Source organism: Aythya marila (assembly GCF_965140915.1).
Source record: "Aythya marila genome assembly, contig: HAP1_HAP1_SCAFFOLD_202, whole genome shotgun sequence".
NCBI classification, from domain to species: Eukaryota; Metazoa; Chordata; class Aves; order Anseriformes; family Anatidae; genus Aythya; species Aythya marila.
Genome location: NW_028136626.1, coordinates 271,381 through 296,508, shown reverse-complemented (window position 1 = coordinate 296,508; position 25,128 = coordinate 271,381). Strand labels below are relative to the sequence as shown.

The 25,128-nt window shown below is 40.0% G+C and overlaps 1 protein-coding gene across 1 annotated transcript in view; it reads left to right on the top strand.

Moving 5' to 3' along the window:
• LOC309891670 (ATPase family AAA domain-containing protein 2-like) overlaps positions 1-23,767 on the top strand; it is a gene marked incomplete at both ends in the record, with an annotated part of 70,119 nt that extends 46,352 nt beyond the window's left edge. The window contains 9 exons of the mRNA XM_082786011.1: positions 6,473-6,601; positions 6,825-6,927; positions 7,148-7,263; positions 8,230-8,404; positions 8,778-8,866; positions 20,797-20,956; positions 21,823-21,913; positions 22,341-22,579; positions 23,759-23,767. Of these exons, the coding sequence (XP_082642137.1) occupies positions 6,473-6,601; positions 6,825-6,927; positions 7,148-7,263; positions 8,230-8,404; positions 8,778-8,866; positions 20,797-20,956; positions 21,823-21,913; positions 22,341-22,579; positions 23,759-23,767 (1,111 nt within the window). The remainder of the gene's footprint in view (positions 1-6,472; positions 6,602-6,824; positions 6,928-7,147; positions 7,264-8,229; positions 8,405-8,777; positions 8,867-20,796; positions 20,957-21,822; positions 21,914-22,340; positions 22,580-23,758) is intronic.
• Between the last annotated feature and the right edge of the window lie 1,361 nt (positions 23,768-25,128).

The window sequence follows — 25,128 nt, the reverse complement described above, 5'->3', positions numbered from 1 at the left end:
GTCTGGGCCATTCTTCCAATTTCTCTTAGCTCTTGCAATCTTTTCCCAATAGTAATTGCATGTTTCTGGATACTACAATCCTCAACTACATTGTTTCCCAGAGGCATTCCCTGTGAATAAGGCATACCATATAACATTTCATATGGTGATAATCCAGTCTCACTGTGTGGTTTAGTTCTTATGTTTAGAAGTGCCAATGGTAAGCATTTTGTCCAGGGCATTTGTGTCTCAATCATTAATTTAGCCAATTGTTGTTTCATTGTTTGATTCATTGTCTCTACTTTTCCTGAGCTTTGTGGGTGCCATGGAGTATGATATTCCCATGGAATACCTAATGATTGACACAATAATCTTATTATTTTAGAAGTAAAGTGTGTGCCCTGATCAGAATCAATGTACTGGATTATCCCATATCTAGGTATCAGGTGTTCTAATAAATTTTTTGCCACCATTTGTGCCGTAGCTGGTGCTACGGGATAAGCTTCTACCCATTGTATTAAATGATCTACTATTACCAATAAATACGTTATCCTCCCTACCTTGGGCAATTCAGTGAAATCAACTTGTACTTTCTCGAAAGGCCTATAAGCTGTTTTTCTTCCTCCCGCGGCTGCTTGTCAAAACACTTTCTTATTTATCTTCTGACAAGTTAAACAACCTTGTGTGATTTGCTTTGCTATTTCAAAAACCCCTATGCAACCAAATTGTTGAAGTAAGTGATTACTTAATGCTTTTGTACCCCAATGTGTTTGTGTATGCAAACATTCCAATCTTTGCCTTGCATAAGCTTGTGGTAATACCTCTCGCCCGTCTGGCAATGTCCATTTTCCTTGTTCTAATCTAGCACCTGTTTTTTCCAGTTTTGTCTGTTCTTCAGGAGTAAACTTTTTTTCTTCTCCCTCTCGTCTTTCTTCCTCCTGTACTGTATTAATTTTAGCAGCCTGAGTTCTCAAGGCTGCTTCCTGAGCTTCTTTATCTGCTAGATTGTTCCCTCTGGTGTGGTAATCTAATCCTCTTTGGTGTCCTTTTACATGTACCACTGCTATTTCTTTTGGTTCTCTTAATGCCCTTAAATTTTTTATTATTAATTCTTGATGTATAAGATTCCTCCCTTGAGTATTAACGAAACCTCTTTCTTCACAAATTCTTCCGAAGGTATGAACCACCCCATATGCATATTTAGAATCTGTATATATAGTTCCACTTTTCCCCTTTAATAGTTCCACGGCCCTATATAGGACATACAGCTCACGAGCCTGAGCTGACCATGATAGACTCAAGGGTCCTGATTCCACAGGTTCCAGGTGCTTATTAATTATTGCATATCCTGATTTTCTTTTTCCCTCCACTACTCAGGAGGAGCCATCTATGAACAGTGCTTCTCCCTTCTCTAATTCAGTATCTCTTAAATCGGGTCTTCCTTTAGTCTGGGTCTCAATTACCTCTAAACAGTTATGTTGTAATTCCTCTGATGGTTTTCCGAACAAAAATTGTGCTGGACTCTGAGCAGAGCTTACCCTTAGTTCTAAGTCAGGGGAGTCAATTAGTATAGCTTCATACTTTAGGATCTGGCTGTCTGTTAACCATTTCTCTGCTTTCTGTTGTAAGACACTTCTGACGTTGTGTGGAGTATACACTTTTAAGGGAGCATTACAAGTGATCTTTCTAACTTCCTCTATTAATAATGCCGTAGCGACCAAAGCTTGGAGACAAGCAGGCCACCCTCTACTTACTGGACCAAGTAACTTAGAACAATACCCCATGGGTTTCTTAATTCCTGCCCAGTCTTGAGTACGAACTCCATATGCCGCCTGGTTTGATGTGTTCACAAAGGGATAAAAAGGTTTTTCCAGATCCAGAAGGCTCAACACAGGTGCTTGTATTAATGCCTCTTTTATTTCTTCAAATTGTTGATTATCTTCTGCAGACCACTTAAGTTGGTTCTTAATTTCTCATATAAGAATTTAACTTTTTCACTGTAGCTTTCAAGCCATGGTCTACAGTATCCTAATAATCCCAGTATTTGCTGGATTTCCTTTTTAGTTTGTGGGGGTCTTAAGGATAGGATCCCAGATACCCTGTCAGGATCTAACTTCTTTTTTCCCTTACTTAACCAATGTCCTAAGTATTTTACTTCCTGTTCCACAAATTGTAATTTTGATCGAGACACCTTGAATCCCTTTTCTCCCAGGAAACTGAACAATTTAATAGGAGCTTCTCGGGTTCCCTCTTCAGTTTCTCCTGCTACTAATAGATCATCCACATACTGCAATAATTTTACCTCCCTGGGTAATGCAAAATCTTGTAAAACTTTTTCTAAAGTTGGTCCAAATAGATTTGGTGACTCTGTAAACCCCTGTGGTAGCACGGTCCACCTTAATTGTTGTTTCCATCCCGTTTCAGGGTCCTCCCACTCAAAAGCAAAATAATCTGGATTTTTCATCCAGAGGGCAGGCCCAAAAGGCATCTTTCAGATCTATTACGCTATACCAAGTATGTTTGGGAGAGATATGACTTAGTAAAGTATAAGGTTTTGCCACCACAAGGAATTTAGTGACTGTTCGCTGATTTACAGCTCTCAGGTCCTGTATGACCCATCCGATTTCTTTACAGGGAGGATGGGTGTATTATGAGGTGACATACACGGTTCTAGAGTTCCTTTTTCCAGAAGTCTATGGGTTTTAATCCTTTTCGACCCTCCATTGGTATAGGGTATTGTTTAATTCTAATTGGACGATGTGGATCCATTATTTGAACATTTATGGGGTCCATTTCTATTTTTCCAATTTCCCCTTCCTTATAGCACACTGAAGGGTTAATGAATTCTTCGTCTTTTTGTGTCAAAGTGTATAATTTAATCTGCAATTTATCCCCTTGGCTTTGAATGCTTAAGTTTAATTTTAAAATCAAATCCCTTCCTAGTAAATTGTACTCCGCTTCAGCGAGCAAAAGTAAATCATTAAGACAGATTTTTTTATCTATTTCTGTTTCTACATCTTTCAAAACAGGTACCTTAAAGGGCTCTCCTTTTGCCCCTATTACAGACATGCAACTCTTCCCTTCTTCTATTCCTTTTGGAAGTTTTTGAATAGTGGATTTTTCAGCCCCTGTGTCTACTGAAAATAAGACTTCCTCTTTATGGGGACCAATTAATAGTTTTATCAACAGCTCTGTTGATGTTGAAGTCCCCAGAAGATATAGCCCCTGACACCCCTATTCTTCTTTGAATATTTTCTCATCTTGTTCCCGCTAATGATATTTCCTCTGAACGTGTCTCTTCTTGTTGCAATAGTAACAGACGGGAATTGTCAATTTCCCTCGACAAGGCTGACCCCTAGGGTTTTTTTCTATTATTTTTTTTCTCCTCTCCCCGGACAAGGTCTTGTGGAATGAGGTTAAGCCACGAAAGACCGTATGAACTTGGAAGTGATGGGAAAACTTACAGTTTTTAAGAAGAATGTTAGTTGTGATTAAGGCAGTAAATTAGATCATCCTCGTAGGAGCTTTCTAAACAGATCAGAAGAGGGCAAGAGTGTACTTAAGGACCGAAAAGGGTGTTGCAGTAGATAGCTGATGAGTTAGATTATGTGATAGAGCTCAGCTGCACACCTGCAAAGGAGCTCAAAGAGACAGTGAGAGGAGGCTGAGCCCCAGAAAATACTTTGCTCCTCCCTTCAGAGGCCCAGAGGAGCAGAGAGATGCACAGTGGCAGGTGGGAACCCGAGGGAAGTTCTTCAGAGGAAGAATGGCTGGGCCATGGACTAGTAAGGGAGAAGCAGAGTTGACTCCTTTGGAGGTTTAGTTAGGAAAACATTAGCTCAAAGTCTTAAGAGTAGCTTGAATACAAGGCGGGCGCCAGTCTAGAGGGAGAAGCTTGGTTAAAGTGTGTGGGTTTCAGGGAGCTGCGCAGTAGAGACTTGTAGAGAGGAATTTTAAATAGCACGTTGAATGGGAAATGAGCCCGGGGCAATTAATTGATGATCAAAATGCAAACTACAATTTTAAATCAGGAAAGAGGTAGACTATACTTTTATAATGAAAAATACGCCAGAAAAGAGTGAGGAAAGTGTCAGTGTTGTTATAAAGGAAGTTACTGGAACAAAGGAAAGGGTTAGAGGAGCAATAAAGCAGAGAAATTCATGCTTTTGTGATAGAAGTGTTGGAACACCAAGGACTGGAGATGGTAGTGATCACAAACTCATTTCCCGATCGCTCAGTTTTCCGTGTGCTGTCTATATACCCCATGGCACCTACCTCGCATCCAGAAAGCAATGCAACCTTTGGGGTTAAAAAATAAAAACCAGAGAGGGCAGTGCTTTCCAAGAAAAAAAGATAAGTCCTTGTGGCAAACAGGTAGGTGAACGGAGTATGTACGTTCCTTCCTCGGTGTCCTGCTGTTAACGTGAGAGGATATTCACCAGAACCCAGTAGATGATTGCACTCTGGTTCTTGCGTTTTTTACCATCTTTCAGGAAACAACTTCAGGTTACTTGACAGAAGCTAATGGCCTAAGCTTATGTGCATTTGGCATTGTTTTCTCATTGGTGAGCTTCAAGCCTGTGTCTGGCCCATTATTGCTCACAGAATTTGTGGCAGAGCTAGACTTGGACTTAGATTACTATGCTTAGTCTTAGCACTGCAGATTATTAAAACCCTTTCCATTAAATACTTTCTCAAACTAAGAAGTGACTTTCTGAAATAGCTGTTTTCAGAAGATCTGCATCTTAGCTAAGCAACATGACAGAATTTTGCCTGTTGTTAAACACTGAGGCTGACGACAAGTCCATCAGCAGTTTCAGAGAGCACAGAACAATGTCCAGATGCATGCTCATCTGCTAGGATTTGTGATTTCTGAAACGTGACTTGCATAAATTCATCTTAAGGTTTTGCAGGATCCACTGTGTCATTAAAATAATGCTAATACTAAAACTGACGGGCATCTGTGTAATGCATTTTGGATTTCATATAATTTGCAAAAGTACTTAACGATTCGGTGTCATTTTGTGGTACAGTACAAACATCAAGAGGAAGTGAGAACAAAGAAAATGGTGGTGAAGATGTTCCAAGGCGTTACAACCTTCGACAGAGTAAACCTGTTGACCGCTACCAAGCTCCTAGGGAAAGTAGGTTGAACGCACAGTTTCTCTTAAAACCTTATTTCTTGCACATAAGTGAGATAGAATTTTTGAATGCAAAGACGTGTTTGCGCACACAGTTCTATTTCAGTTCTGTACCTTCATTCTGCACATGAACTTCCCTGTTTTTATCAGACACGTGTGTCCTGTGCACATTGTCTTTCTTTGCTGTTTGGCGTACTTAGTGCTATGTATCCTTGCTATAACAGTAATTAATCACACTTAATGGTCTTGCTCTTGTGATTTTCAGTTCACCTTTAAACAGGGCGTAGTTTTCCACTTGTACCATGCACTGATGAAAAGCAAAAACAGTTAAAAATTCTTCTGGAATTAGGGATGAGTGAAACACGTGGCATTTTCTTTTTCTTTTGATATCCTCCTCTCTTAAATGTATCTGTATCATTATTCTAAATTCTTTCCTTTCAGTAAGACAAAGAGATCGAGAGAGGACTAACTCGGGCCAGCCGCGTTCTGTCAGACAGAAAGAGTCACTTGAAAATGCTGGGTCACAAAAATATAGAAGACGTGCCAGGTTGGTGTATGGCTAGTGATAGCTCTTACTTATCCGTAGAGCTGTCAGTCTCCTTACTGCATAATGCTTCAAAGGGTTTTCAGTTTAGTGGTAATTACAGAGTAAGTTTATGATCAGTACTTTGGTAGTCTGAGGATAGAGAGGAAAGAACTATTTGGAGGGGAGGAGGTGGATACTTTTAAGTTGGTTTCTTTTTTAAATCCAATATTTGTGGGTCGCTGATAAGATGATTATGGAGGTAGTGTCTGAGTTTCTGTAACTGAAATTCTTTGGTTCTGGAACTGAAGCCGGAATCCCCCCTTAAAATTCTTAGTCAGACTATTTAATCTTGAAGGATACAAAGGATTTTCTTAAAACCGAAAATAATTTTATTCGATTTAGAGGGAGAGGCTTTATGGAAGTTTTGTTAGATTTAAAAAAAAAAAAAGTTATCACTCAAATACTGACTCTAGTTTCTGTTTGGAATCAACTAATCTTTCTATATGCAGTTAACCTTAAACAATAAAAGATCTAAATGAAATCATAAATTGCCTTAGTAATGATAAAGGCTTTTTGGATTCTGTAAGCAGTTAGTGCGTAGAGAATGCTGTTGATTGCCAGATATTTTGTTGAGCATTCTTGAAAGCAGACAGTTGTCACGAGGAAAATCGTGTCATGGCCTTTGAAATCAGATTCCTAAGGAGTACAGTGGACTGGAAAATAGATCTCAGAGGCAATTTTGAGATAGAATTCCCTTAATTTTTGGTGTTACTTAGTATCTGCTCTATTTTCTTTTTAACTTTCTGGTTTATATGCTTGCTTGCAGACGGAGACGTGCAGATGACATCAGTGATTCTACACCCTCTTGCTCATCTCCCTTGCTTAGCACGTGTGATACGGAGGAGGGTGGTGAGAGCAGTGAGGACGGCGAGAGCACATCTCCAAGAAGGTTGCTGTCGGTAGAGAATAGGGGAGGGTTGAATCTCCTTCAAATGAATATTTAGCCATGTTTAAGTTTATCTAAATGTAACTGTGTAAGTTTATGTCAATTAATTAGGTCTTCTAATATATTAATTAATGTCTTCTACATTTGCTTGGCATTATTATGAAAAACAAAAATCTTCGAGCTGCATCTTAAAGAAAAAGAAGCCCTATAACTTCTCCTTAATTCAAATCAGGACTTTTCGAGTGAAACGTCAGAAACGGGACCTAAAGAGAGTTCAGAGGGATCAAAAGAAAGCTGGAGGAAGTCAGGGAGATGCAATGCAAATAGATAATGCGGTAAGTGGTAAACTAATCATCGTGTCAGCGAGTGTTTCCAGTGATTATGAAAGATCTCAGTGCGCCATCTACAACTACCTTTGTTGATGGTTTTCTCTAAAGCAACTTCAAAAATTGCCCAGAATGTTTGCGTTGTGCTGAGATAATTTCTGATGAAACCTTGATCTAGGTTGCTGCTTTCTTTAACATACAAACTCTGTGGTGTTGAATTTCTCTTTAGATTGGATTTGAGAACGTGGGTGGTCTTTCGGAACACATCGCAGCTTTGAAAGAGATGGTGATTTTTCCCGTCCTGTATCCAGAAGTTTTTCAGCAGTTCAATATTCAGCCCCCAAGGTAACTCATGACAGTGATAAATCGTAAGTCAGCTGTTTTCAGGAGAAAGTTCAATTAAGGTATCAATATGCTTCCATGCTTCAACATTTTTGGCAGCGGTGAACATTTGTTTTAGTAGTAGCAAAAAGTGGTTTCTTAAAAATGGATAGAATCCAGAATATTTGTAGGTTAAAAATATAAGCAATGTCTGAAACTTGTAAGTTTTACCATCTGGTGTTTTTAAAAAGTTGGGTTAGTTGGGTTGGAGTGGTTTTGTTCTCAGTTTTATGTACAAGTCAGCTTGATTAGTCTGTAAGCAAGAAGGGATTATCTAGTGTGGAAGTCAATTGTAATATGTTGCCTGGAAGCCCAGTTGTTTTTCCTGCCTACTTTTGCTTTCTTTTTTTTTTTTTTTTTTTTTTTTTTCCTCTGAGTGCTAAGGCATCGCTTTTCCTTCCGGCTTTAGGCTTCCTCACTTGCCATCAGCAATAGATGGTCTGAGAGACCAAACCCAGTAACTTAATGCTTTTGAAAGGAGCATTAAATGCTTTACTATCAGATTCTGCATATTGTGAAAGCAAGAATATGCAGTTTATTGCTGCAGAATGAACTGGTGATTCACCATTCAGCCCATTCTCAGATTCTGTGCTGAAGTTTGCCCGTTTGGCTCCGGTTTGCTGTAATCACCCTGTTTGTCAGCAGTTTTGGAAGTGTCCTTCTGGGACAGTATGCTCTCTTTTGAAGTTTTTATACGTTTGAGTTACCTCCTTATTCATTTCTTTGGGTGAAAAAAATGAATTTTCTTGTGAAACGTTGTAAAAACGCGGAACTTCTATCTGTTCTGCCTCTACCCACACTTCAGCTATTACTGCTGTCTTGTACATGACGTGTTTTGGTTAGGAAAGACGAGTTTGTTCTAGAGACGATGGTTGTAGGAGGTACTCATCATGATGTTTTTTTTTCCTATCTGGATCTTTTTTATTGCAGAGGTTGTCTATTTTATGGCCCCCCAGGAACAGGGGAAACACTAGTTGCTCGTGCACTTGCCAGTGAATATAGTCGAAGTGACAGGAAAATATCATTTTTTCTGAGAAATGCTTCGGACTGCATGAGAAAATACGTGGGGGAATCAGAACGCCAACTTCGTGTGTTATTTGAACAGGTAAGGTTGAAATGCACAGTGTATTCTGTCAGAGTTGAAACCATTATTTTCTGTGGTCAACGTTTTTAAGTAGCACTTGCTCTTTTTTTGTATTTTGTTATTTTTTTTTTCCCCCTGAAATGGAAATGCCAGTGTTTCTGCTGTGAATGTCAGCTGTAAGAACTACTGGAACAATTTGCTTCCTGTCACCCGGATACAGTGGGTTGACACAGACTGCTGTCTTCTGTTAGTCATGCCAGATACTCCAGTAGCTCTATCAGTAGAGGTCCCAGAGGCTAAAGTGAAAAATCTAGTTTAGATGACATTCCAACCATGATGTTTTTGTGCATTTTTCCTTTAAATAATGCTGTTTTACTCAGTGTTTTCCTGCTAGGCCTGTCAGATGCGACCTTCAATTATTTTCTTTGATGAGATAGATGGTCTCGCTCCTGTGTGCTCCAGTAAACAAGACCACATTCATAGGTATTACAGTTTTGCACCTACATAAAATCTGCTTGATCTTTGGGAAAAAAAAAAAAAAAAAGAAAAAAAAAAAAGGACGATGACCTGTTTAATTTACTGTGAACATGTTAATTTATCCTGAAAACTTGTAACTCAATGCCAAAACAGGTGATTCTAAACGATAGTAGAAACCAATTTACTAAGCCTGATATCAGCATGTGGTCTGTGTTAACTTACCTATTTTTTATGTCTTAAAATGAGTCTTGTCCTTAAAAAGCTTGTCCTTTATGACTACTCACGGAAGAAAGTCATGTGGAATGTAACAAAATTTACTGAACCAGTAAGTAAAACTTATATTTTTCTATTTGTTCCATTGTTTCAACTCTTCTGACCCTTCTGGACGGCGTAGATAACAGAAGAGAGATCGTGGTAATTGGAGCTGCCAACAGACTGGATTGTATAGGTCCTACTTTACGAAGACCAGGACGCTTTGGCAGAGAGTTCCTCTTCAACTTGCCAGATAAAGAGGTGAGAACTTAAATTCAACGTTAGTGCTACCATGGCAAAGTCCAACTTTATAGGAAAAAAAATTGACAACTTGAACGAAAGAGTGATATGTGGAGACACTGCGCTGTTCCATGGAGGGCAAATCTGGTACTGAATATATATGGTCAGGATGATACCACCAAGTAGTTAGTTCTATAATCAAACCTTTCATTCCCAAAGTTGTACCTGTTTGCTTAATTATTTAGTCCACTTGGGTGTTTTCATCATGAAGTTGTGTTTTTGGTCTCAATCCTTCACTTATGAATGAATAGGGGACGTGTTTGCATTTGATTGTGCCCCTGCTCGGTGGTAGTAGTTTGAGTCATAATTCTTTTCTTCTTTATAGTAATTGTAGCAATTGGAAGCATTGTGCCAGAAGTGCTTTCTGTGAATTTACTGACTGGAAAGCAAATGTGATGAAGTAATGAGACTGTCCCAATGAAAGCTTGCTAAGTTTTAGAGAAGTTTTTTGGACAGCAAAGAAATGCTTCTGGATAAAGTTTTCATTACAGTATTTTCCTCTGGGTCCTTAGGTCTCGTAGTTTGGAAACTTGTTATTGAAGCTATAAATGCCTTTTCTCACTGTAGGTTCCTAGAAAAAAGTGCAGTGTAACAAATAAGAAATATTCAATTTCCTGGTTGAAAATGCAGAGTGTATATTAAATAACTGTAAAATACTTGAAAGTTGAGCAAGTAAGAAAAGCGTATTAATAGATGAGGGGTTTTGAGGGAGGACTGTTTTGTTTTGTGTTGTTTGTTTGTTTGCCTTTTGGTTTGTTTGTTTCTTGTTGGTATTTTTAAGGAAAACTTGGGACAAGCTAAAATGCAATGATTTTGCTTCCAGGCTAGAAAAGAAATTTTCAAGATTCATACTCGTGACTGGACCCCTCAGCCACTGGACATGTTGCTTGATGAACTAGCTGAGAAATGCATTGGTAAGACTGAAATCAAAATGGATTCTTGCTTGTGACCAAGTTGTAAAGAACCTTAGCTTGTACCAGGCAGTACCCATGCTCTTGTGCCTTGTTGCACAACTAGTCAACGAGGCAGCTGGCACACCTTCATAGCAATCAGAGTGAGATGCTTTCATCTATTTACTCTTTATTGTCGTTCCTCTTGTTGTCTGAGAACATTAAATGGTCCTGGGGCATCTTCCTCAAGAGTATAGTTTTTGATGAGGAGTCTGCTTCAGCTGCATAAGCGCAGGATATCAGGCAGTGAGCAACATGAAACTTCCCTGCAGAGAGTGGTATAAATGGCTCAGGATTCAAATTAGGATTAAATAAAAAAATAGGATTTATTAGAAGAATATAAAAGAATAGAGGTAAGCAAACAGTGCTGGGTGCACTGAGAGTCTCCGCTCCACCAGGGCACACACCAGTTACATCAAGCAGCTGATTTTTATGCTCCTAGACTAATACATATTCATTACTACTTCCAAAAAAATTAGATTATTATAATTAGCCTCCGGGGTCCAGTCCCTCCTACTGGAGCATGCGCATCAGTCTCCTCTGGGGGTTTCTAGGGGTCTTTCATGCTGAAGGCTCGTAGTCTTCTTCTCCAAGTCCTTCCTGTTTGTACTCCTTTGGCACTGTACCAAGTTTATAGAACATTTTCTGCAGGTCTTGTCTGCCAGCCGTCCTTCAGCTTCTTTTTTCTTCCTCTTAATCTCTTGGCCCCCTGGCCAGATACCAAAGGTCTGCATAGTATCCCATAACAGTCACTAGTTGTTATCAGTTGTTATGAAACTCCCAGACATCAAACACAAATAGCTTTCTTATTGACACTTCACCAGTAATTAAAACATTCTTCCCCAGCCATTCACAGGGACAGTCACATCTATAGCAGTGTTAAGTTAATCTCGAAGAAGACAGGAAAAAAAAGGCTGTAACTGTTAGAAATAGAAGTCCGGAATAACAAAAGCAAACAGGTTCATAAATTTAAGGAGTATTTTCTGAAGACTTGATAAATTGACTAGAATGAGGGGGAGACTGGGACACACTGCATCTGTGGTTCAAGAATTAAATTGCCAGTGCAGGGCCCAGAGGCAGACAGCATTCAAACAGAATTGTTCTTTATGGACACGAAATGTTAAAACATCCTTGCAGAGCGGTAGCACTTTGAATTCCCTGTTAAGCTGTTTGGTTTTGGCATTACAAATTCTTTAAATGTTGCATGTTGTAAACCTGGGCCTTGACTGATGTAACATTTGATTTTTGTTTGTTAGGATACTGTGGTGCAGATATCAAATCCCTCTGTACTGAAGCTGCGCTGTGCTCTCTACGCCGATGCTATCCTCAGATTTATGCAAGTAGGGAGAAGTTGCTACTAGACGTTAATTGTATTAAAATAAAAGCAAAGGACTTTTTCATGGCTATGAAGAAGGTTGTTCCAGCTTCAAACTGGATCAAGGCTTCACCCGTACAAGCACTCTCACCCATTTTCAAGCCACTTTTTCAAAGATCAGTAGAGAATATTTTACAAGTTGTGCAGAAGATCTTCCCGCATGCACAGCTTGCACTAAAGGAGGACTGACAGCAAGGTATAACCACAGCATCCACTTCTTTATAATTCTGCTAAAGCAAAAACTTGTGGTTTGTGCAATCAACTTCTACCTTTCAGACATAATGGTGGTAGAATTTTATTATTTGCATGTGCATGTCTTTCTTTTGGGCAAGTCTGGAATATAACGCATAGGTTTTATTGTGGATTCGAAACTGAAATGCCAAATGGAAGCTCTGAATGACTCAATACACAGTAAAGGACGATGCGTTCTCTACTGAAGCATCCTGCTTCTGACGGCAGCTAAGATAATTAGCATTTGTAGAGGTTGACTTGAGGTTTGAAGTATAAGGCACCTATTTTTCTTTAAAAAATCAAAACTCAGATCTTTGGAGGGGAAGCATTTCTAGGTCAATGTTTCTAATTCCTTTCTGAAGAATGTCAGGACCAGGATACAAGTATAACTGGTCTAAGCTAAATATTGTTTTAGCTATCGTCATTTTTAACCAGTCTCCTAATTTAAATGTTTGTGGATCGTACTATACACGTGAGATCAATTAGCATTGATATTTACTAGATGAATGGAATTCTGTGGCCATCACATCCTTTATCCACGTGCTTTCATTGTGGGAACCTCCTCCAGAAAGAAATGGTCTTGTTTGTTGTTTTTTTTTTTTTTTTAAGCTATTTAGCAACTGCAGAAATTGTTGGTAATCTCCTTTATTCTAAGGGGGAGAAAAAAATCACCAAGGGTAGCGTACCTTATACGTACACATCAGTGGGACTTAGTAGAGCTTTGTAGGGCCTTGTGCCATCTCCTTAGATCTGTGGTGGGCTGAACTCTAGGAAATAGCTTTCAGTGTGTGCTCTCAAATGAAGAAAGGGTTTTGGCACTGATTTAGAAGCTGTATTAATGGAAGAGAAAGAGACAAAGGCTATTCAGGAAAGTTAACAAACCTCTTTTGCCTTTCAGAGCATTTCAATCCTATTTTACAAGATGATATGTTTGACAGTGATGACGATGCATCCTTGGTTTCTGGAGATGAATTAAAAGATGGAATGCCTGACGGACCAGAGAAAAAATGCCTCTGTTTCAGCAGGTAAAGAAAGATAAATCCCTGTTATGTTTAAATTCTCAGGTCTGCTGAGTCTTTGTAAACAGTTCCAGCTGTTAAAAGTGCGAGGGGTGGTAGAGGAAGGGGCAACATCAAGTTTGTGTGTTGAAGGGGTGCTTGGTATTCACAAGAAGAAAGGATGGAGGGACTAAAGTTGTAATGAAGTTGCTCTGAATGACCAAATTGAAAAGCCCAGGCTTCTCTTCGTAAGCCAAAGTGATCCGTAGACTACCAGAACACGTTGACTTAATCCATGGCATTCTTTGAAAGACTCAAGACCACATAAATGTGCAGTCTGTCCTTTTAGCTAAAAATAGCCCAACTTTATGGGTTTGTGTTGCCACCTTTTGCCCTTCTGTTTTCCAGGATTGTTAAACCAGTAGTGAATTATGTAGCAGAAAGAAAACTGAGAAATGGCTTGTTAAAACACCTTGAGAAAAAATTGAATGGTGTCTTTATTTGTTAAGCCACCAAGTTGTGTTAATCTTGTGATATTTTAGTATGGAAGTCATGCAAGCCCACAGTTGGAAAGTTAGATCATGTTGTCACAGCTGGATCAGTTATTTTTCTCCGTTTCTATTGCTGTGCTGTCCAGAAGACTTTCTGTCCTCTAGAGCAAGGCTAAGTCTCTAGCATCTTTGATTTAAGCCAGCAGAGGTACAGCCTGATTGTAGTGGGGAAACAAATGCTCCTCACCAATTTATTTCCTAGTAGTAAAGCAAGATTGCAGGGATATTAATTTGCAGTCTTGGTTTAGTAAAGAATAGGAAACAAAAGGGAAGAAGATGAAACAAAGGGAAGAAGGTGAAACAATTGGAATGAGTGAATAACTTAACTGGAAATCTTACATGTATTTAATGTACCGCTGCCATTTGGATTATTTGGGGAGGGAAAAGAAAGTCTATAGGAAAATTACTTGGAACATCTGTGTGTCTATTCAGCACCTCATTTATAAACTTGTTTTCTTAACTCTTGTTCTAGGAGTGCTTTCTGCGAACCAACATCATGCCAGCCCCGTCTGCTAATAGTAGGAAAAGAAGGGTACGGCCGGGTTTCTTACGTGGCACCCGTGGTGTTGCACGCTTTGGAGAAGTTTCCCGTTCACACCCTGGACCTTTCTGTTCTGCTTACAAACGTTGCATCGCCAGAAGAAATCTGCAGACAGGTACCTTTTTTTCTTTTTCTTCTCATCGGATTCACTGACTGTATGTAAAGGATCAATCGAGTTGCAAGTAAGGTGAGCAAAATTCATTGGTAATGGAGGTGGCCTTGTTTTAATGTGCTGGGATGTTTGCTTCTGTCTGAAAATCCCCTTTTCTTTTAGACAGCACCACAAACAATCTGGATGTTGTACATGTCCACATTTTCCATACCCAATTTTACAGTGAGGCTGTTGCTAGCAGCTCAGGAAGCTGGGCGGTGTTGCTAACGAACATCTCTTTGTGGAAAGAAATGCTGTTCATGTCACTGGGATCCAGAAAGTAGTTCTCATTGCCTCCTAGGACTGTGTGCTCCCAGTAGATGGCTCTGTATCAGACTGCATGTCGGCTACTTTTTGTAGCCTTCTTCTAAATTATATTAGTAAGGTAACCAAGGTTTGGGGCTTCTGTTTATTTTGTTTTCGCACGGACATACACAACTTGTGCTGTTGCAGTATGTGCACTAAAAGCATTAACATTCAGAAAACACTTCATTTGCACGGTGATGTGGTTTTAACTAGAAAAAATGACCAGATTTGGTGTTTTTACTTTTAGGCAGGAAATCCATTTTCTTGTTTGGCATCACTACCTTAAAATATTTTTACCTTTAGTGGAAACGTCTGAGAGCCATACAAGTAAGGACAGACATGTTACACGACTGAATACTGATGTGTCCCTTAAGAGGGACATTTCCTTTCTTTGTTATGCGATGATTGTGGCTGTGGCCATATAGCTACGGTGTCTAGCCACTGCCTGAATATATCCTTCCCATCTTCTGACTAGAGTTCTCCGAATACTGATAATCTGAAAGGGTGCACAGAGAAATTCCTTATGTGAAAGGATGCTTGCCACTCTGTTCACGTAGTTTCATTTCATGGGGCAGTCAGATGGCTATGTAGCTGTGTATTAAGAGGTTCTTGTACGTGTTTTAGTTTTCTTACGCAAGCTTTCCTTTTCACTAGCTGATCCGAAATGCTCAGAAGACAGCACCAAGCACAATTTATGTCCCAGATATCCATTTATGGTGGGACAACGCTGGACCTGCCTTGAAACTTACTTTTCTAACTCTACTACGTAACATTCCAGCATTTTTGCCAGTTTTGCTGCTTGCTCCGTCTGATGTACGTCACTCAGATCTCCCAGAAGAGGTATTTGTCAATACTTTCCTTACTATTTCTTCAGTGTCTTGTAATTTATGAATGCTTTCAGCATCAAAATGCTGTGCTTTCTTAAATGCATGCTGTTATTACTCAGGCACCCTAACAAATCACTTAAAATTTGCTTAGAGAAAAAAATGCTGTGAAAGCATCTGCTTAAGGTTTTTTCTGAGTCAAGCAAGTGACTTTCACCCCCTTCTCACACATGCAAATAATAAATTAATACAATAATTCTGGTGGCTACAAAGTGGTTCAGTCAAGAATATGCAGTGCTTGAAATGACAAGAGGATGTTTTTACTGAAGAGATTTCTTCTGACAGTCTGCCATTCCATGCTATGTTGGGTAAACTGCTAATAATGCAATTTAGTAGAGAATTGAAACACTTTGATTAAAAAAAAATAAGTAAATCAGTTTCTTTCTTCATAGAGGCCAAAGCTTTCCAAGCTGGAAAGCTGAGTTCCAATTTCTGCTAAAGTAACTTTGGAATCAAATTCTAGTTGTATTCCTAAATAAACTGTAGTAAAAGTAGGTGCAGAACTTCATTGACTTCTGAGAGTTTACATTAAGGGAAGGTGCCCAAAACAGGACCACGCTGTTGTCATTGTGATGATTTGGTCTCAGTCATTGGGGGAAGAGAACGGGTCTTACCTAGACGTGTTTATTATCAACTGCTTTGAAAGTGCTTGAGTTCCCACAGAAGTTTTTGTACAGGCTGTAAATTCCTTCTAAAATAAGTAGTGAAATTCCTCACCTACCTTTTATTACTAGAACTTGAAAATGGAGGAAGACGTAGACGTACTAGCTACTTCAGACACCTTTTGGTAGAGAAATAAAAACTCAGCAAAAAGCCCTCACTTGTCTGCTGAAGCCTGTCTCTTCCCTCGATAGCCATAAAGGTTCTAAGTAAAGGCTGCAGCAAGGCAAGTAAATACAAAGGAGGCGCTGTTGGGTGTGGTGAAAGCCATTACTTTACCAGTGTAGCGTACAATCCCTTCAGCGAGCTTTAATTCTACAGGTGATTCTTAAAGGTGATATTTGAATTTGCCATGCCAGCCTGTGAAAATGTAGCGTTTTAAGGCCAGGATGATAACTTTTTTCAGTTTGTGTTCTTCAGGTTATTCTTAATTTGAAAAGGTACTCGTCTTTTTGGAATCGAAGATGAGTTTTTTGTGGCCTTAAATCTGAAATGTCTCTCCTCCTTCTGCTTTAGATGCAAAAATGATTTAATACGGAATTTGGAGAAGTGTGCAATATTGAGTTGCCTGGTAGGGCAGAGAGAGCAGCCTTTTTTTGAGGACCTAATTCTAAATGAAGTGGCTAAGCCTCCTGTAAAGAAAAGAGGTGAGGAGGATATGAGAAGTACATCTAAAACTTTCCTATCGAAGTTACTAGCTCTTTGGGCTTTGCTTTGGTGGTCATTTTCTGTCAGTAATTTGTCATATGCTTGTATTTGAGTACTGTAAATTGGCTAATTTTTCCTGATGAATTGAAGTTGATTGGACATTGGAAGTTGTGCCTGTAGCACCACCAGCTGAGCCTCAGAAGCCACAAGAGGAAGAAGTAAAGATGCTGGAGGAGGAAGAGAAGGATACCTTGCGTGACCTTAGAATTTTCTTGAGGGACGTTACTCACAGACTTGCCACTGACAGACGTTTCAGGGAATTTGCAAAGCCCGTTGACCCACAGAAGGTAAAGTAGTGCTGATCCGTGTGTGTCTGTAACTTCTCAGTGTTCGTATTTCTCAGCGTTTTGGGGAAGGTTCAACTTTGTTTTTAGGGCTGCACTGTAAGGATTTTGCAAGAAGCAGAGGCAGTGCTTTTACTTCTGCTGACTCTCAAATGTGTCTTATGGGATTATTCGCTGAAAGCCCTGGTTTCATTCTAAAAAGCCAGTCCAAATGCCAACACAGTTTGCTCGTGAAAAGGCTTTGATATGTAGGCGTGTCACAGCACTGAAAAGCACAGAGATCTTTCCTTATAATGACAAACAGTATTTACAGGAGTACTTGAGTGAAGTCTGAAGCCCTTTATTGAACTGTCAGTTCCTGTGGGAACAGGAATAAGAGCAGCAGTTTGTAAAAATAAGTTTTGAGATCCTGTTCTCTGTTTCATCTGGAACTCCTCAATAGGAATCAACCATAAGTGCAGTGTGTTTTCTTTTTCCTCCAATTGGCTGCTTAGATGCCTTTTTCTCCTTAATTTATGAGATAAGCCTAAACTAGGGGCGTATATTTCAAAGACAGATGTAACTTGAATATACCTGGGGATCAGCAAAGTCCTCTTGATGTGGGCATTCACTGGCTTTTCTTCTCCCTTTCAGACTGGAGGACGTTTATCCATCTTGCAAAACCATTGTTATATTTGGCGTAATTTTTGGCAGTTTCTGCAGGAAAAAGCTTGAACTTGAAGACAATGGGTCCACCCACACAGCCCTTTCAGAGCAGCTAACCTTAGTCTGTCAGTAGTTTTCCTGTAGTAGCTTTTCGCGTTTGTTTGATCATGCCTTTACCTCATTGCTCACGTTCTCAGACTGCTGGGGTTTTATATTTTTGTCATTTTCTTAGAAAATGGCGAATGATGCATATCCCGGCTTCCAGATGATTCGTTTCTGTTACTCCCAATTTGTGTCAGGCTGCGTTTGGTTGGAAATGAAAATGTAATTGCAAATTCCCCTGAACAGCACAACATGTCTGTGGTATTAATTAAAGCACTGTAAATAGGTAGAATATCTGAGAATGCATTCCTTCAAGCATGGCCGTGTTTTTTTAAACCTACAGAGGAGGCAAAATACGGTATTTAGGCTTAGTAGATGAAATGTATTGCTTCTGTGGTGGCAGATCCGTGTCTTGAGATTTTAAACCTGGTGGATCTCGTGCTCGAACCTTCAAAGGAGATGTTACATAGACAATAAACCGTCCTCCTTTTCGGGGAGGACTCTCCTTAGGTCATTCAGAAAACGCCTTCAGTCTTCATTCACTGCAGCATTCACAAAGTGAATGCCTTCCTGTAAGGTTAGTCACTGATGGCCACTCATTCCATGCTTTCACTAAGAAAAACCTTCGCAGCTTTGCATCTGAATTTCCAGCCCCGCGTTTAGGTGAGCCCGGAGCGGCATCAGGCATCGCTGGGCTCCTCGTCCGGCGGCGCTGGTGAAGTGAAAGATGCCAAATGTGAAGTTTGACAGTGAGCTGAGGGGCTTGTGCTGGCCCGGTGGCTCTCTAAGCCCCCATGTCTGAGCAGCGGGAGCATCCGAGCAGCACAGGACAGAGCTCAGCAAGAGGCTGGGGTCAGGGCACTGCTGCAAATAGAAATGCTTTGCGGGCTGCAGAGGTTAACCAGGTACACGGCACTGTTTTACTACATGGTGGACACCTATTGAGAGTGTTTCTGCCCTCCTTTTTAGCTGAAACATCCCCAGATTCTAAGGGTAAAAGGAATAGAAGGGACTTGCGGAGGTAATCTGGCCCTGCCTCCTACTCAAAGCAAGGTTAACTTTGAAATGAGATCGGGTTGGTCTGGGTCTTGCCCACTTTTGCAATCTTCCAGGGACGGAAATTGCTTCAAAGTTGCCAGCAGATCTCCTCGACCTCTCCAGACAGCTGCCTGCAGTCCCCAGCCGCTGTAGAGGTGCCGCTACATCAGAAGGCCTGAAATAAAGAGGTTAAAGGCAAATAGTTTCCATTTGGTTTGATGATTAAGTGGCAAACAAGAGGAAGAGTTGCAAGATACCTTCTTAAATTCAGTCCAGCCAAGTAGGAAAAGTAAATGTGGACAGCTGTATCTTGGCAAAGAAGATAGTAGGGAGCAAGGAGGTTTAGCAGTCAAGATGGAAGGTGATGCCATGAGGCTTACAGGCTAGTAATGTTCTAGTGAAACCCAGCCTGAAGAAGAAGAAACCTGCCTGACTACTTGATGTGAATAACAGACTCTGTTCAGCTCTTTCTTAACATAGAAACGGTGCTGACTGCTTCTTCAGAGTAACAGAAGTTCGTGATACTACTGAAATAGTTGTGGTTCAGATGTAGATCTGATTTCTCCTAAGCACACTGAATTCACAACTGTTGATCCTCCAGAGGAGGCTTTGCAATTGAACACCTGGAGAATAGGTAAATTTCCCGCTGTTGTTCTCCTCTCCTCTTGTTTTGTTTTGTTTTGTTTTGTTCCTAGTAGCATAGGCTTAAGACTCTGAAGAAACAGGCTGCTTTTTTTCATTTCCAGCACTGGCTGTTCCTCCTGAGCCCCGCCTTCTATTTTTGCAGTCATAGGATATGTGAATGTAAATTCGTGGAGAGAGGTAGAAAACTCTTTCAACTGGTGTTTTTTCGGCTATGTGGGGAGAACAAATAGAGTGGCTTTGAATATTCTGCCTCTTAATCAGAGCAGCATGTGGAGGGAGACAGATGCGTTTGCTTTTTTAGTGCAATGGCTTCAGAAGCAAGAGGGGAAAAAGCACTTTCTCTGGGAGCTGAAGAAGGTGTCCTAATCACAGGAGAGGTTTCTAAGTGGCATATCTTTGTGAGGGTTCCTGTAGTCCGGAGGTTTTTGTTTGTTTGTTTGACGTTGGAAGGTTTTACTCTTAATATTCACGTCCTTCAGCAGAAGTGAGAAATGTGATTTTATTTTGTGCAGTGTCGTGGACCCTCCGAAATCTCCTGGGAACGATGAATACCTCGCATAGTACCAATGTGATGACCATGGAGACAAGGAGAAACCAAGAAGATCAAAAGAACGTGACCTCATTTCAAAAGAAACCGTATTGTCCGGCAAAGAGTCTTGTGAGCCTGGTGAGAAATTGCGGCATACTTCCTCTCTCGAGTCTGACACTGAATGTAGCTCTAAAAACCTTTCCTCCTCAGCTGTTACAGAGAGATGCCAAGATACAAAGGACAAGACTAAAACCACTGAGAAAGAGCATTACCAAAGCAAGAGGGAACATGCTCCTAGTGAAGAGAAGGAGAGTCAAAAAGCAGGTCCTTCCAGCAAGAGAAGGATAAAGTGGAATACAAAGAATACAAACTTGAGCTCCTGATTGGCTTCATGCTGAACTCTGTGCTGTTCTTGTCCTAATCTTGGTCTCTCCATAGATAATATGGTTTAAATCCAAATAGAATCGTGCGATGAGGAAGATCTCACTGCAACAAATTCAACATCTAAAATCAAAGTTGACATTTTCCGTGATTTTCTTCCTGAGCAGAAGTGTGCGGTACTCCTTTTATATTAACGTAGAGATTATTTCAAACAGTCTTGAAGTGCTTGATGACTTAACAGTCTGCAGATTTATTATCAAATCAAAAAAACCCCGACTTGGTAGACTATTTTTTTCCCAGTTTTGAATGACCACTAGGAAGAAGGTTATTCCGGCATCAAGAAAGTCATGTGGAATGTAACAAAATGTACTGAACCAGTAAGTAAAACTTATATTTTTCTATTTGTTCCATCGTTTCAACTCTTCAGACGCTTATGGACGGCATAGATAACAGAGGGGAGATCGTGGTAATCGGAGCTACTAACAGACTGGATTCTATAGATCCTGCTTTACGAAGACCAGGACGCTTTGGCAGACACTTCCTCTTCAGCTTGCCAGATAAAGAGGTGAGAACTTAAATTCAACGTTAGTGCTACCATGGCAAAGTCCAACTTTATAGGAAAAAAAAAAAATGACAACTTGAACAAAAGAGTGATACGTGGAGACACTGCGTTGTTCCATGGAGGACAAATCTGGTACTGGATATATATGGTCAGGATGATACCACCAAGTAGTTAGTTCTATAATCAAACCTTTCATTCCCAAAGTTGTACCTGTTTGCTTAATTATTTAGTCCACTTGGGTGTTTTCATCATGAAGTTGTGTTTTTGGTCTCAATCCTTCACTTATGAATGAATAGGGGACGTGTTTGCATTTGATTGTGCCCCTGCTCGGTGGTAGTAGTTTGAGTCATAATTCTTTTCTTCTTTATAGTAATTGTAGCAATTGGAAGCATTGTGCCAGAAGTGCTTTCTGTGAATTTACTGACTGGAAAGCAAATGTGATGAAGTAATGAGACTGTCCCAATGAAAGCTTGCTAAGTTTTAGAGAAGTTTTTTGGACAGCAAAGAAATGTTTCTGGATAAATTTTTCATTACAGTATTTTCGTCTGGGTCCTTAGGTCTCGTAGTTTGGAAACTTGTTATTGAAGCTATAAATGCCTTTTCTTTCACTGTAGGTTCCTAGAAAAAGTTCAGTATAACAAATAAGAACTATTCAATTTCCTGGTTGACAATGCAGAGTGTATATTAAATAACTGTAAAATACTTGAAAGTTGAGCAAGTAAGAAAAGTGTATTAGTAGATGAGGGGTTTTGAGGGAGGACTGTTTTGTTTTGTGTTGTTTGTTTGTTTGCCTTTTGGTTTGTTTGTTTCTTGTTGGTATTTTTAAGGAAAACTTGGGACAAGCTAAAATGCAATGATTTTGCTTCCAGGCTAGAAAAGAAATTGTCAAGATTCACACTCGTGACTGGACCCCTCAGCCACCGGATATGTTGCTTGATGAACTAGCTGAGAAATGCATTGGTAAGACTGAAACAGAAACGGATTCTTGCTTGTGACCAAGTTGTAAAGAACCTTAGCTTGTACCAGGCAGTACCCATGCTCTTGTGCCTTGTTGCACAAGTAGTCAACGAGGCAGCTGGCACGCCTTCATAGCAATCTGTGTGAGATGCTTTCATCTATTTACTCTTTGTTGTCGTTCCTCTTGTTGTCTGAGAACATTAAATGGTTCTGGGGCATCTTCCTCAAGAGTATGGTTTTTGATGAGGAGTCTGCTTCAGCTGCGTAAGTGCAGGATATCAGGCAGTGAGCAACATGAAACATCCTTGCAGAGCGGTAGCACTTTGAATTCCCTGTTATGCTGTTTGGTTTTGGCATTACAAATTCTTTAAATGTTGCATGTTGTAAACCTGGGCCTTGACTGATGTAACGTTTGATTTTTGTTTGTTAGGAGACTGTGGTGCAGATATCAAATCCCTCTGTACTGAAGCTGCGCTGTGCTCTCTACGCCGATGCTATCCTCAGATTTATGCAAGTAGGGAGAAGTTGCTACTAGACGTTAATTCTATTAAAATAAAAGCAAAGGACTTTTTCATGGCTATGAAGAAGGTTGTTCCAGCTTCAAACCGGATCAAGGCTTCACCCGTACAAGCACTATCACCCATTTTCAAGCCACTTTTTCAAAGATCAGTAGAGAATATTTTACAAGTTGTGCAGAAGATCTTCCCGCATGCACAGCTTGCACTAATGGAGGACCGACAGCAAGGTATAACCACAGCATCCACTTCTTTATAATTCTGCTAAAGCAAAAACTTGTGGTTTGTGCAATCAACTTATAGCTTTCAGACATAATGGTGGTAGAATTTTATTATTTGCATGTGCATGTCTTTTTTTTTGGGCAAGTCTGGAATACAACGCATAGGTTTTATTGTGGATTCGAAACTGAAATGCCAAATGGAAGCTCTGAATGACTCAATACACAGTAAAGGACGATGCGTTCTCTACTGAAGCATCCTGCTTCTGACGGCAGCTAAGATAATTAGCATTTGTAGAGGTTGACTTGAGGTTTGAAGTATAATGCACCTATTTTTCTTTAAAAAATCAAAACTCAGAAACATTGACGTAGAAATGCTTCCCCTCCAAAGATCTAATTCCTTTCTGAAGAATGTCAGGACCAGGATACAAGTATAACTGGTCTAAGCTAAATATTGTTTTAGCTATCATCATTTTTAACCAGTCTCCTAATTTAAATGTTTGTGGATCGTACTATACACATGAGATGAATTAGCATTGATATTTACTAGATGAGTGGAATTCTGTGGCCATCACATCCTTTATCCCCATGCTTTCATTGTGGGAACCTCCTCCAGAAAGAAATGGTCTTGTTTGTTTTTTTTGTTTTTTTTTTTTTTATCTATTTAGCAACTGCAGAAATTGTTCGTAATCTCCTTTATTCTAAGGGGGAGAAAAAAATCACCAAGAGTAGCGTACCTTACACGTACACATCAGTGGGACTTAGTAGAGCTTTGTAGGGCCTTGTGCCATCTCCTTAGATCTGTGGTGGGCTGAACTCTAGGAAGTAGATTTCAGTGTGTGCTCTCAAATGAAGAAAGGGTTTTGGCACTGATTTAGAAGCTGTATTAATGGAAGAGAAAGAGACAAAGGCTATTCAGGAAAGTTAACAAACCTCTTTTGCCTTTCAGAGCATTTCAATCCTATTTTACAAGATGATATGTTTGACAGTGATGACAATGCATCCTTGGTTTCTGGAGATGAATTAAAAGATGGAATGCCTAACGGACCAGAGAAAAAATGCCTCTGTTTCAGCAGGTAAAGAAAGATAGATCCCTGTTACGTTTAAATTCTCAGGTGTGCTGAGTTTTTGTAAACAGTTCCAGCTGTTAAAAGTGCGAGGGGTGGTAGAGGAAGGGGCAACATCAAATTTGTGTGTTGAAGGGGTGCTTGGTATTCACAAGAAGAAAGGATGGAGGGACTAAAGTTGTAATGAAGTTGCTCTGAATGACCAAATTGAAAAGCCCAGGCTTCTCTTCGTAAGCCAAAGTGATCTGTAGACTACCAGAACACGTTGACTTAATCCATGGCATTCTTTAAAAGACTCAAGACCACATAAATGTGCTGTCTGTCCTTTTAGCTAAAAATACCCCAACTTTTTGGGTTTGTGTTGCCACCTTTTGCCCTTCTGTTTTCCAGGATTGTTAAACCAGTAGTGAATTATGTAGCAGAAAGAAAACTGAGAAATGGCTTGTTAAAACACCTTGAGAAAAAATTGAATGGTGTCTTTATTTGTTAAGCCACCAAGTTGTGTTAATCTTGTGATATTTTAGTATGGAAGTCATGCAAGCCCACAGTTGGAAAGTTAGATCATGTTGTCACAGCTGGATCAGTTATTTTTCTCCGTTTCTATTGCTGTGCTGTCCAGAAGATTTTCTGTGCTTTAGAGCAAGGCTAAGTCTCTAGCATCTTTGATTTAAGCCAGCAGAGGTACAGCCTGATTGTAGTGGGGAAACAAATGCTCCTCACCAATTTATTTCCTAGTAGTAAAGCAAGATTGCAGGGGTATTAATTTGCAGCCTTGGTTTAGTAAAGAATAGGAAACAAAAGGGAAGAAGATGAAACAAAGGGAAGAAGGTGAAACAATTGGAATGAGTGAATAACTTAACTGGAAATCTTACATGTATTTAATGTACCGCTGCCATTTGGATTATTTGGGGAGGGAAAAGAAAGTCTATAGGAAAATTACTTGGAACATCTGTGTGTCTATTCAGCACCTCATTTATAAACTTGTTTTCTTAACTCTTGTTCTAGGAGTGCTTTCTGCGAACCAACATCATGCCAGCCCCGTCTGCTAATAGTAGGAAAAGAAGGGTACGGCCGGGTTTCTTACGTGGCACCCGTGGTGTTGCACGCTTTGGAGAAGTTTCCCGTTCACACCCTGGACCTTTCTGTTCTGCTTACAAACGTTGCATCGCCAGAAGAAATCTGCAGACAGGTACCTTTTTTTCTTTTTCTTCTCATTGGATTCACTGACTGTATGTAAAGGATCAATCGAGTTGCAAGTAAGGTGAGCAAAATTCATTGGTAATGGAGGTGGCCTTGTTTTAATGTGCTGGGATGTTTGCTTCTGTCTGAAAATCCCCTTTTCTTTTAGACAGCACCACAAACAATCTGGATGTTGTACATGTCCACATTTTCCATACCCAATTTTACAGTGAGGCTGT